Source organism: Pseudorca crassidens, chromosome 1, assembly GCF_039906515.1.
Source record: "Pseudorca crassidens isolate mPseCra1 chromosome 1, mPseCra1.hap1, whole genome shotgun sequence".
NCBI classification, from domain to species: domain Eukaryota; kingdom Metazoa; phylum Chordata; class Mammalia; order Artiodactyla; family Delphinidae; genus Pseudorca; species Pseudorca crassidens.
Window position 1 is genome coordinate 82,392,317 of NC_090296.1, and position 14,062 is coordinate 82,406,378.

The 14,062-nt window shown below is 35.3% G+C and overlaps 1 protein-coding gene across 1 annotated transcript in view; it reads left to right on the forward strand.

The window, feature by feature from the left end:
* The window catches only part of SPRED1 (sprouty related EVH1 domain containing 1), a 118,639-nt gene that overhangs the window by 38,489 nt on the left and 66,088 nt on the right, over positions 1-14,062 (forward strand). The window contains exon 2 of the mRNA XM_067742453.1: positions 10,654-10,828. Coding sequence (XP_067598554.1) covers positions 10,654-10,828 — 175 coding nt within the window. The remainder of the gene's footprint in view (positions 1-10,653; positions 10,829-14,062) is intronic.

Genomic DNA, 14,062 nt, shown 5'->3' on the forward strand with positions numbered 1-14,062 from the left:
TCCATATCTTTAGCATCCTCGGCTTGTGGCCTGACCCCTGAAGAATTGGCATCCTAGATTTTCAGGGTTGGCAGCTTACCCTTGTTATTCCTCTGTTCCTTGCCATTAAATGCCAAGATGTTATATGCATTCTTAGCATGGGCAAAGCTGCACTCTAAATACTTGCATGCAGGTGCATTTAAAAAAGTGAGTGCCCTTCACCTCTACTAAAAATAAGGTAACATGTACAGAACCATATAGAAGGGGTTAGCAACATATTCAGAAGTTGTAGATATTAAATGTAAGGGATTCTTTTGGCTTCATTAGCGAAAGCCATCTCATATTGACAGTGAAAGAATTCCCTCTTCAGTACTGTCAATTGAATTTCCCTGAGTCTGTTCCCTGACCAGAGAGAACAGTGATCTCTCACTGAATGTTCTTGCCATTGCCCTGATACAGTCAAAAGATTATTACTTCATCTCAGGCATAAACCTACAATTTTTTCATTAATATCCCTGGTGGCACAGATAAAATCAGGCAGAATAAATTTACTAAAGACCCTGAGAAACTAGAGTAATAAACTACTGTGCCTTCTTCCTACTTGGTAAAAAGGAACTTCTCATATAACTACATAGCAATGCTCATGAGGATATAACGTACCTAACCTAAATCAGAAAAAGAGAGCACTGTTTCCTTTTTGCTTTAAATAAGAATTATCAACCACAGCTAACCATCAAATATCAATTATTTGAGTCTCCTGCTCACACTTTACATGATGGAAGCATTTACAAAAGATATCTAGCCCAATGATAGGCATCAGGAAAGACTTTCTGGAGAGTAATAAATAAAACTAGATAATTGTTGTAATTTAGAGATTGTCCATGTTCACCTTGGCATCTGTAGGAATACCTCTCTGCTAAACATGTCTGCTTTCAAAGGGTAGAAGTCATTTTTCTCCTACCACCCAGGAACCCCTCAAGCATACCTTTCCTTCTTGAAACCTTGTTCTAAGGTGTGAGAGGACTCTGGAATCCTTTCTCCTGACTGTCCACCTTCTGAGTTTTTATTTCCTCTCTTAGGACATGCCTATTTTTTGTATATCCAGTATGAGAATATCCAGCTTTCTTCAGGTAAGACCTTATTTGCTTTCTGCCCTTATACAGAGCAACTACTTTAAGTGTAGTAAAATGAGCCCAACATCTTTCAAAGGAATTCATGCATATGATATGATTTGTGGGATGTTCTTAGAAGTATGTGGAGAGAGCTGGGATGCCAGTCCTTATGTTTGAACAAGTGTGTGTGTATGACTGGAGAGAACTATGAATTGTAAACAGGTGGGAACAGAGCAGAGCTATTGCCTCTCTCAGGTTGATGGGAGGGGTGCAGGGTGTAGCAGCTTTTGACATCAGGGAGGGAACAAGGCTGTTCAGATCAATCTGCATTCTGCAAAATAGTCATCATTGTACTGTTAATGGCAAGTGCTAGCTCCTGTTAGACAAATACTGTTTTGAGATCATAGCCCTTCAGGGAGTGTGTGTGTATGTATAAGAGTTCGGTAAATGTATTTTTGAATGGGTAATACATACACATGGTACAAAATTCAAAAAATATAAAAGGTTATTTAATGAAAGGAAAATTACCCTTGTACCTCTGTCTCATTTCCCCTTGCTAGAGAAACAGTTACCAGTTTTATTATGTAAAGATTCTATTCATATACAAGCATACGTGTGAATGTGTTTTTTGCCACAAATGGTTGCATACTAAACATACATACGTACCTTTAAAAAAAAACTTAATAGAACTTAGAGATCAGCTTACTTTGACAATGTAAAGAGCTTCCTCATTTTTATCACGGCTACATAATATTGCATTGAATAGGTGTTCCATAATTTTACTAGTTTCCTATTGAGTCTTCTTTAGGTTGCTTTCATCCTTTTTTTCTGTTAAAAACAACATTTTTCTTTAAACTTTGCTTATAAAGGTTTAGTTTCATACATGTAAAAGAAAATGGGTAGAAGTAGCATTTGCTGAGTCACAAAATATGTACATCTTAAGTTTTGATAGATATTTCCAAATAACCTTCCAAACGTACTTCTGTACTCCTCACCAACTTCTGTGTTAACTAATTTCTTGGTATTTGCCAATCTGATAAATGAATAATGGTCTTTAATTTGCAGTCCTCTTATTTTGAATAAAGTTAGGGGTTTTTGATTTATGTATTTCATGGCACCTATATTTTTCTTCTGTGAATTTTGTTCGTGAACTTTGCCTATTTTATTCTGGTTTGTCGATTTTTTTTCTTATTATTTTTGAAGTTACTTTTAACTTCAAAATACTGTGTTTGTTTTCTGTTAGAACAGTGTGTTGATCCTCCTCCCCCAAACACCCATACCTCAAAGATGTCCTTGCCCTCATCCTCAGAACCTGTGAATATGTTAGGACTTTGCAGAGGTGATTAAGGTTATGAGCTTTGATATGGGGTGATTATCCTGGATTATCTGGATGGGCCCAATTGAATCACACAAATCCTTAAAATTGGAGAACCTTTCCTGACTGTGGGACTGCAGTCAGAGAGAGATGTGACTATAGCAGAAGGGTCAGAGAGAAAAAAATATTCCTGGCTTTGAAGATGGAAGAAGGCCACAAACTAGGGAATGTGGATGACTTGTAGGATTTGGAAAAGACAAGGAAACCCATTCTCTTCTACGGCCTCCTAAAAGGAATGCAACAGTGCCAGCACCTTGATTTTAGCTTTGTGAAGCCCTTTGGACTTCCAACTCATAGAACTGTGTAAATTTGTGTTGTTTTATGCCACTAAGTTTTCAGTAATTTGTTATAGCAGCAATAGAAGGCTAATACATATTGCTGTACATTTTTTCTCAATTTGTTACTTTTTTTTTTAACTTTACGGGTTTTTTTTTTTTTACTATGCAGGAATGTGTTTTGTATAGTTGAATTTATCTTTTTATTTTTTAATGGCCTCTGGATCTTAAGCCTTTTCTACTACAAGATTATTCTAAAACTTACCATATTTTATTCTAACGTTTTTATCTCATTATGAACTCTAGTATTAATGTTGGTTCCCTGTCTTCTACATTCTGATCTCTTACTGACAGTGAATACTTTTATTTATATCAGCTCTTCTGACATAGACTAGAAAACTTCATAAGATCGGCGCTGGTAGTCAAGGAGTTGGGAGACATACTAAGACATGGACAGTAGTCATGCCAGAAGGCAGGGCCATACTAAGTGTTAAAATTTTAAACTACTTTGGCAGGTTGATGATACTGTTTAGCAGAAACTAGAATGGTTGATTTTAAAGGAATATTTTGTGAATACCTCTTTATTCTTCAGATTTTAGTTTTATGTTTTCATTATTGTGGGAGACTTCCCAGATGCCTATGACTTGGTTAGATGTGAAGGTTTCCATCATGTAAGCAGTTTGTGGAATATTTTGATAACTGATGCTGATACTTAGCTGTGGTTAAAAATTTTTACTAAAAGTAAAAAGTTCTGATGGGGGGCTGTCTCCTCAGTTTGTTATATAAAACTATCATAAATACAGAATGAGGCAAATTTAGGCCATTTCAGAATGCAGATATTGTAACATCATAGAGTTAGTTTATTATATCAAGTCCATATAGTGGTAACATTTATTGAGTACCTAACTGTGAGCCAGGTACAATGCTAATAAGCACTTTGCATAATTTCCTCATTTAGTTCTCAAACCCTGCAGTAGATGCAGTTATTATCCCCATTTGACAAATCAGGAAAATGAGGGTACAGAGAGTTTAATTTGCTCAAGATTTTAACTTTTAAATGATTCAACTGCCTTTGGAATCTAGGAAATCTGACTTGCTATTAAACACAGTATTATTAACTGCCATGTGGTGCTTTAGACTGATGACTGCTGCATGGAAAATAATAAGTGTTATAGTTTTAAAAGTTGCCAGTACAGGGACTTCCCTGGTGGCACAGTGGTTAAGAATCTGCCTGCCAATGCAGGGGACATGGGTTCGAGCCCTGGTCTGGGAAGATCCCACGTGCTGTGGAGCAACTAAGCCTGTGCGCCACAACTACTGAACCTGCACTCTAGAGCCAGTGAGCCACAACTACTGAGCCTAGTGACACAACTGCTGAAGCCTGTGTGCTGCAACTACTGAGGCCACGTGCTGCAACTACTGAAGCCTGCGTGCCTAGAGCCCGTGCTCCGCAACAAGAGAATCCACTGCAATGAGAAGCCCATGCACCGCAACAAAGAGTAGCCCCCGCTCGCCACAACTAGAGAAAGCCCACGTGCAGCAATGAAGACCCAACTCAGCCAAAAAAAAAAAGTTGCCAATACAGAAGGAGTATTTCAAGACCTTTATCTTTCTAATTAAACTAATTCCTTACTGTCCATATCTGTAAAATGAAGAAATAACCCATCTCATTGGGGTTGATGCAGTAAAGTTCTGTTAAAACACAAGTCAGAGTATTCTACTCCCTTGCTTTTGTCACCCTGTGGTCTCTTTATTGTGATAAATTAGAGTACTAACTTTGTTCGTGGTGTGCAAGACTTGATACAGTAAGGTCCAGTAAGTTAAGTATTATTTCATTTCTTACCCTTCTCCTGCTTATGCCTGCCATCTTCTTTTGAACTTAATATTCGTCCTTAAACATGACATACTTGTGTCATGCTCCCTCCATGGAGCGTCCGTTGCCTTTTTCTACCTGATATACTGCTGTTCAAAATCCACATCAAATATGAATATTAGTCATTTCCTCTCCTGTACTCCCAATTTGTGTTAATATATCTTTGCCCACTAACTTGTGAGCTTCTATAGGGAAGAACCATAACTTTTAAATTTTGTTTATGTGTGAAGCATATAAATAAATGCTTACTGGATAAGTGAATAGTCCTAATGTGGCTATCTTCTAAATATCATCTGCTTCTTTATAGCTTAGAAAGCAAGTAAGTACTTACACTGTGAGGTGCTATATCATAAATTACTTCTATTAAATGCTTCCTTTTTTTATACCCAGTCTCTGTAATAATGTTTAACATTTTGGATGGTAATGTTTACTTAAAATATACTGTAGAGAACATAGGATGTTTTGTCACTGTAAATATCCCTCTATGGGAAAATATCATAAATTCTCATTGTACTAAACAAATCTTAAGGAATTCTAAGTATCTTCTCTTTTTTGTTGTTGTTCTTTGAGGGTATTTTGGGCTATTTTGTTTTGGTACAGTTGTAGTTAGAAATGGAAAATAGTTATCTTTGCCTCCTGTATATGGATTGCTTTCATATCCTCAAGAAGGTTTTTCCCTCATCTTTTGTATTGTTTCCTGTTGCTACTGTAACAAATCACTACAAACTTAGTGGCTTAAAATAATACAAATATATTATATTGTAGTCTGAAGGTCAGAAGTCCAAATGGATCTCAGTGGGCTAAAATCAAGTTATTCGTAGAGCTGCATTCTTCCTGGAAAATCTAGGGAAGAATTCATTTCCCTGCCTTTTCCGGCTTCTAGAAGCCCGTATTCTTGTCTCACGACCCTTCTTCCATCTTCAAAGCCAAGTAGTGTAGCATTTTCAACTCTCTGATTCTGACCTCCTCTTCCGCCTCTCTTTTCTACTTTAATTGCTCTTATTTTGGTTTCATTTTCATTTTCTGAATATTACTTAACATATTTCATTCACTTGGAAGTATAATTTTGTGGTCTACTTAAGAGAATGTGATGTAACTCTTCTTAACCAGCATTCAGATAACACATTTGTAAGGAATTATCATCTTGATAAATCTGTAAATTATAGGACCTAAAAACCTATTGCAGAGCAACTTTGCCCTAGGGATTAAATGTTCTTAATCTCAGGTTTGTGAACCTCTTGGAGGGGAGTGTGAATCCCCAGAATTGTGTTCAAATATAAGTTTTTAGCCATATATGTATTTTCTTCATAGGAGGTAGGTAACTGTGCTTTAATCACAGTTTCAGTAGCATCTAAAATACCTTTCCTTTGTTTTTCTTCCCTTTTCTCTCTGTTCTTCTTTCTTCTCTCTCTATATATAGACACACACTGTATATATACTACATCTTCTTAATCCAGTCATATGTTGACAGGCACACTTGGGTTGCTTCTGTGTCTTGGCTATTGTAAACAGTGCTGCTATGAACATTGGGCTGCATGTATCTTTTCGAATAAGTGTTTTCATTTTTTCCAGGTATATACCCAGGAGTGGAATTGCTGGATTATATGGTAGTTCTATGTTTAGTTTTTTGAGGAACCTCCATACTGTTTTCCATCGTGGCTGCACCAGTTTACATCCCTACCAACAGTATACAAGGGTTCCCTTTTCTCCACATCCTCTTCGACTTTTTAGATAAATTACTGGGAACAAGTGCCTTTCAGCTATTTTAAAGAAGACCAAGAATGAAATGCTGAGTTTTTGACAATAAGAGTACATTGTCATTATATAAACATAGCTGTTGTCTCAGAGACTAATAGATTGCAAACATGATACCCAGAGAGAGTAAAAAATCCTACAAATTCTTAAATTTTAATTCCATGATGGCAAATACTATTTTTCTTTATTTTCCACATTTACTAGAATGGGCATCTATTGTCCACATGATCAGGAAAAAACATTTGTTGTTATTTTAAGTAGGAGACTGATTTTGTTCCTTGCTCATAAGTCATTTTTATCTAAGTAGGGGATTATAATTACAGATTTTAATAATACTACAAAGCAGAGTATAACAAAGTTTATAAGAGCTGCCACTAATGTCTTTGGGAGTGGTTGCATGTTTTTAGACAGGAGTTACTGTTTTTATTTGGGGAAAGAAGACATTTGAAGGCAAGGAAGTTATGAGATTAAAAGCACAGGTGAAAAGTTTAACCTTGGCAGGAAGGAAGGTCTTTCAAAAAAAACCCCACATTAAACAACTTGAAAATTTTTGTGTTAAGTATTCTAGTCTTAGAGCTTAAAGTTGAAAGCTGAGTTGTTAAATTCTAAACTAATGAAGGCTGTGGTATAGGGAGTACAAATTTATTTACATAAGCTTCTAGAATACCTTAAAGTTTAAAGGATCAACTTGAATAGTTAAGGGAAGCAGTTATATATTTGGTATGGTTGAAAACACGAGATTCAAAAAACAGTTTATATAAATTATTGGCCAGCTTTAAAACCTCTTTTGTTGTATTAAGGTGAACAATGAATCAGGCAACCTTATTCTTCCAGTAAGGAAATCTTTATTTTATTCAATTTTCCTAAAAGGGCAACACATCTCTTCTAGGTGGTACTTTCATAAAACAGAAAAAAAGAAATTGGAGTGGTGAGGAGAATTACGTTAGGGATACTTTTGTTTAAAACATATTCCTACACTGTTAAAACTAACATTCTAAAGTTTCTGCAGTATTTTGAGTAAAGCCAGGATATAGTTAAAATGTGTTTTTAATTTATTTAAATTACTTTTAATTTATAAATATTAATTATAAAATAATTTTTGGAGAAACTGAAAAATGAAGGGAAAATATTCTGATATCACCATCATAAAATAACTTTTAAAATTACTAGGGTTTTCGTGTATTTTCTAATACTCTTGCTTAAGCAGTTTTATATTTTAAAAATACAAAATATGCCTAAGAAGCATTATATAAATTGTAAGTGAGAATTAGTAATATTCAAAGATGATAAAATAAGAGTCCATATGCTCTGAAGAGGATAACTGCTGCTGCACTCTGAAGTTAAACTATACACTGAGCTTCTAAATGGGGTTATTTTCCTCCTTGGGTCTCCCCAGTCTTGTAGAATCTAGTATAAAATTCTTAAATTTTCTAATTTACTACATAATTAAGTGAGAAGGAAGAGTCAGGATCCTAGAGTAAAATAAACACTTAAATAATTATGGGGAACTTGAATTTTGGTTTTGACCGAAGTTCTACCTTAATGACTTCGTAACTTCACTGAACTTCAAATGTGCTGAGCTTTACATGCATGAGTTCAATTCACACATATTTAATCTGAGCCTAATATGTCTAAGTTATGTGCCATGTTTCTGGTATATACTTAGACTTAAACTCTTAATAAACCAAATAACCTTCATTTACTATTACTTCTATCCCTCCAAGATGGTTTCCACTGTAATCTTCTCCAGCTTCTTGGGATGCATGTCATGTTTATTTATAGTAGAGGTAACTTGTTCCAGCTCCTCCCGGAAGGAGGATTCCAATTTGATATCGACCTCAGCCCAGTTTTTATGCACCCATAACTCCTCTGGTCAGTTCTCTGAACTGAAGATTGGTAAGAATTGGCCCCAGGCAAGAATCAGAGCCTCTAAACAACTGAATAATAAAAAGCTTAGACAGAATAGTCGTCTGTAAATCTAAAGACTTTCAGAACTTCTATACAAAGAATTATTTTGACCCTAGTAATAGAGGATTTTGTTTGACCTTGTAAATTTTATTTTTTCCCAGCTCCTTCCTGGCTTTGAATTACCAGTATGACAACTACTTCAATTTTAAATTCTTTGTTGTAGTAATAATTAACTTATAATAACACTTATATGGTGTTTATGTGTCAGGCATCGTTTACGTTTATTAAAGGTAGGTATTGTAACTTTCTCAAGGACATGTAGGTACATTGCTGAGCTAGGATCCAACTTAATAAAGTTTTGACTTCAGACTCCTTACCAACAACACAGTGCAGCTTTAAAAGTATACAACTCCCTGGCCGAAGACTTGTGTCGAAACTATATGAAGAACTTCTAAAAATCAATAATAAAAGACAGCACAATAAAAAATAAAAGACTGGGACTTCCCTGGCGGTACGGTGGTTAAGACTCTGCACTTCCACTGCAGGGAGCATGGGTTTGATCCCTGGTTGGGGAACTAAGATCCCGTGTGCCACACGGTATGGCAGAGAAAAAAAGAAAAAAAAGACTTAAAAAGAAGGCATATAAATGTGACCAATCAGCATATGAAAAAAATGCACAACATCATGCATCCATCATGGAAAATGGATATAAAAATCACAATGGGTTACCACTTATATACTTACTACAATGAGTAAAGTTTAAAAAACTGGAAACAAGTGTTGGCACAGATGAGGAGTAACTGAAACTATCATACATTGTTGATGGGAATGTATAATGGTCCAATCACTTTGGAAACCAGTTTGTTAGTTTCTTACATAGGTAAACCTACTACCCTATGACTCATCAATTCCATTCCTAGGTAATTATTAAAGAGAAATGAAAACATACGTCTACAAAAGACTTATACAAGAATGTTTATAACAGCTTTATTCATAATAGCCAACAGCTAGGAACATTTCAAATGCCCATCAACATAAGAAAGAATAAATGAATTGTGATATATTTATTCAGTGAGAGGACTCTGCTTAGTGGTAAAAAAAGAATGAAGTACTAATACAACAGCATAATGAGTGAAAGAAGTGAGACAAAAAGGGTACAAGTCCTGATTCTATTTGATTCCATTTATGTGAAGGCCCATAACAGGCAAAACTAATGTATATATTAGAAACCGGGGATAGCAGTGTTACCTAGGTTACCTATTTGATGGGAGGGAGGCTTCAGGGAATTTTCTGGAGTTCTGTATCTTGATTATCCTGTTGGTTGTACAGATGTGTAATTTGTCAGAATTTGTTGAACTTTATATTTAATATCAATATGCCTTATGTGTAGAGTAAAGTAGAAAAAAAGCAAGGGGTAGATCTCACACAAGCACTCTGACAACAGAAATGACAACTGGCAACTTAACACTTAGAATGTGCAGAGACAATAAGTAGCACATAATTGTTACATTGAATCTCAGTTGATAGTAGTAATAACCAAGACATGTTTAAGTTATATTCAGTGTAATTTTCTAAGAAGTCAGCAAGGTATACCACTTTTAGAAAGGATTTCATTAATAATTATTAAAAGTTTTACAACTAAAATGCTGAGATGTCAGTTATCTAGAACATTAGTATATGAAACATTACTTAGATTTTATGTAAAAAATAGTTGTGGCTAATACTGGGAAATGATTCTAAATGGAATTAGAATATGGTCTCTCTTAAGAATAGTCTGCCAAAAAGAGGGCATGAAAGACCAATTTATCTGATAACTTACTAAAATAAAACATGTTTATATATATTTGTGATTTAGATTCCGAGGTGTTAGAAATAATCAAAAATGTGTCTGAGCTAATAAGCATGTTTGTTTCAGCATTTTACTTATATTTCAAATGTTAGAAACATACAGATGTCACAATTAAATGTGCTAAGATACAGCAGTAATTTGTCCTGATTATATTGTAGGAGGTGGACATATATTAGATAAATGTGATGGCAGACTGTAGTTTGACCGTGTTTGTCTCTGGGATCCTTTGTTACATGTTCCATGGCAATCAGATGTGCTTGAACTACTCAAATGATGAATTGAAATAATCGAGCTGTAGTCTTTTATTGTGAGATTGGTCTTCAAAATAAGTTAACCTTTAAGTCAGTTACTCTGTGGTTTTTGATCTTTTTCAATCAGGTTACTGTCTGTGGACTGTCATGGAAGTAGTAAACACTTTAGTTACTACACGTTAATTGATGTGGTCTTTGGTTTCTCAAGCAAGACTGACACCTTGGCTGTTTTTTGTTTATGGAAAAGCTAACTTCTAATCTTTGCATCTATTTTAGTAATAGTTATGCACGAGTGCGAGCTGTGGTGATGACCCGGGATGACTCAAGTGGTGGATGGTTACCACTTGGAGGGAGTGGACTAAGCTGCGTCACTGTCTTCAAAGTCCCTCACCAGGAAGAGAATGGCTGTGCTGACTTTTTTATCCGTGGAGAGCGACTCAGGGACAAAATGGTAATGAATAATGCATCTATTGCTATAATTTTAAAATTCTATAGAATGAATTTTCTGTTTAAAATTATGATTAGTATACTATTATTTATGAAAATTATTTTTGTCCAGGATCAGTGATTGTTTCTGTAGCTCTTTTAAAGTTAAAGACAGCAAAATATGCCTGTTTCTTTGCAGCTGGGACTGACGTTAATGTGCATGTGTTAGAGGGGAGCTGCTTTTCTGTTAGGTTTAATGCAAGAACATTCATGAATAGTCCCCCTAGTTATTAACCCAGGTGCACCATCTTCCCCTTCTCCCCACTGTTGCCTAGACTGGAGGTTGGCACTATAGTCCACAGGCCACATCCAGGCCTGTCATGTGTTTTTGTACAGCCCATGAGTTAAGAATGGTTTTTACATTTTTAAATGACTGGAAAAAATCAAAGAGTAATAATTTTATGAACATGAAGATTATATGAAATTCAAATTTCTATGTCCGTAAGTAAAGTTTTATTGGAACATAGCCAAGCTGATCTGTTTACATTTTGTCTCTGGCTGCAGTGACAGAGTTGAGTAGTTGCAACAGAGACTGTAAATATCTGGCCCCTTATAGAAACATTTTGCTGGCCCCTATCCTAGACTCTTGTGTTCTCAGATTGTTTCTCTTCATCGCCTATCAATCTAGGCTCATCATATGACTACCTGGTGGCCATCCTAGGTTTTAACTCTACTATCTTCCACCCAGACAAGTGTTTTCTTACATTCATATATTTAAAAATTTGAATCTAACCTTTGATAATGTTAGACGTCTACTCTCTCTTAATTAGTGTAGAAAGCTCTTTCTCTTTTATTTCATTTGTGAGCCAAAAACAAATCATATCTAAAAAGCTGAGTAATGTTAATGTCATTCCTGCATTAAGCAGAAAGCATACAACTTAGAAGCAAAAAGAGAATAAAAGTGCCCAAAATTTCCAAGACTCTTGAACATAACTGTTATTCCCTTTAACTATATATCTGTGGATTAGTTTGTGAGCTCATTCAGCATCTATAGTATTATTTCTATTGAAAATGTGTTTTAAATGTTGAATAATTCTTTTATACATGAACATTTTATACTACTTTTAATTTTGGTTCTTGGTTTCTGGATATTTTTTACTATTGAATTATTTCAGTAATTTTAAAAGTTGCCTAACTTGTCTGTGCTCCAGTTTCTGTCTCAGTTAACTGGAGAGTTTTCCTAAATCGTCTTGAAAGCCTTCTAACTCTAATTTTTTGTGAGTTTAGGATTTACTACTGTGTATCTCAATTAACCAGAATGTGGTTTTAGGACTAGGAAACCCCATTTGAAGTCAGAAGTATATATGATAAATTTAACATGTCATCTCTAAAAGTTTAAATATTTAAATGTGGTTCTGGCCTTAGATAACATGGTGGCTAACATATACTGATGCTTATTTAAAATATGGCTTGTAGACTTCTAAGAGAGAGCCTATGGTGACCCATCCTGGAGTGTAGTGCTTTTTGTCTGAGCTGTTGATAATTGGCGAGTGTTGGAGAAGAAGTTGTAGATTTTAGAAACTGAATAAAATAGTGACAATCTAAGGCATTTTTTAATAGTAAAGATGGAAAAAGAGAAGAAAGAAGTCAAAGGTGGAGAAAGGGAGGGAAAAAAAGCTTGCTAGAAAAAGCATAAGAACAAGGAAAAGATGACCTAGATGTGAAAAAGAGGGAAAAAAAATATCAGAGTGAAACAACACAGTCGACCCTACGTATCCATGGATTTCACATCTCTGGATTCAACCAACCACAGATGGAAAATATTTGGAAAAGAAATTACAGAAAGTTCTAAAAAGCAAAACCTGAATTCTCCTTGTGCTGCCAACTATTTACATAGCATTTACTTTGTATTAGGTATTATAAATAATTTAGAGATGACTTAAAGTATATGGGAGGGAGGATGTGTGGGTTATATGCAAATACTATGCCATTTTATATAAGGACTTGAGCATCTGCAGATTTTAGTATCAGTGGGGGCTGGGGGGCGGGTCCTGGAACCAATCCCCTGTGGATACCAAGGGACTACTCTATTGGCTATATTGATGAGCATGGACAGTTTACTTGAGGAAAATTAAATAAGGAACCAAATCTGCATCACTAGGAGTGAGGCTGGTCAGAGATAAGCTCAGATTAATGTTTTAGGTGGTTGCTCAGAGTGTGGCTTTGACATAAGCTTAGAGAGAGTAAGCCTGGGATTTGGACATAATACAAACTTATTTCCTAATGTGGGACATAAAAAAGGGCCTTAACTTAATCCTAAGGTGTAGAATCATAATAGACTAACAAGAAAATAGGTTCTTTTGATAGAAGCACTGACCTAGGAATCAAAACGGTTGTTTCACTTAACCATTTCTCCTCGAGGAAGCTTGTTATTTGTGAAACAGGAATGATAAATATTTCTCAGTGTAGACATAAAGGAAACATTACTTTCAATTGGAGGATTGTCTTAATTCTTGTAGGGAATAGTTATAATAAAGCATTTTAGGTTATGGGGAAATTGTATGACCAAAGGCAGAGGCAATAATGCATGGCCATAAATTGAAAGTAGCAGTCTTGTGAAGTCTCAAGACAAATGGGACAGTGACATTGAAATAAGCAGATTAATTGGCCCCTTCTGCTGCATAATACACTTCTAAGATACTTCTGAAGCAATTACAGAATTGAAGTATTATTCTTTTACATTATCACCGCATTTGGGGGTCATTAATGTCCATTTCTATAGATATTTTTATTGATTGGCTTTATTTTAATCCATTTTTCTGGGTTCTAGTAATATAAAACAGGTGTACACTGTGACTGTTGAATCTATAAGTTTACAAAGTTAATGATAGTTTTCTTTAATATCCTTCTTGATGAGTAAACTGAACTTTAATATTGTTCTTATGTAATAGTTAATCATGTAAAAGATAGTGCTACAAACTGTGTTCTCTACCCATTTTGTCTGTGGGTCACATCTTAGAGTCCTCTACCTTGGATGAATTCTAGAAATGAAGTGAGATACCTACCCCTCATACCTCAGGAAAAAACTTGTGTCCTTTAAGAAAGCATGGATAATTAGTAATGAGGTACCTATAGCCACTTGTGTAGCTAATAAAGAAATACTAGATAATATATATATATATATTTTTTTTGCGGTACGCGGGCCTCTCACTGCTGTGGCCTCTCCCACTGCAGAGCACATGCTCCGGACGCGCAGGCC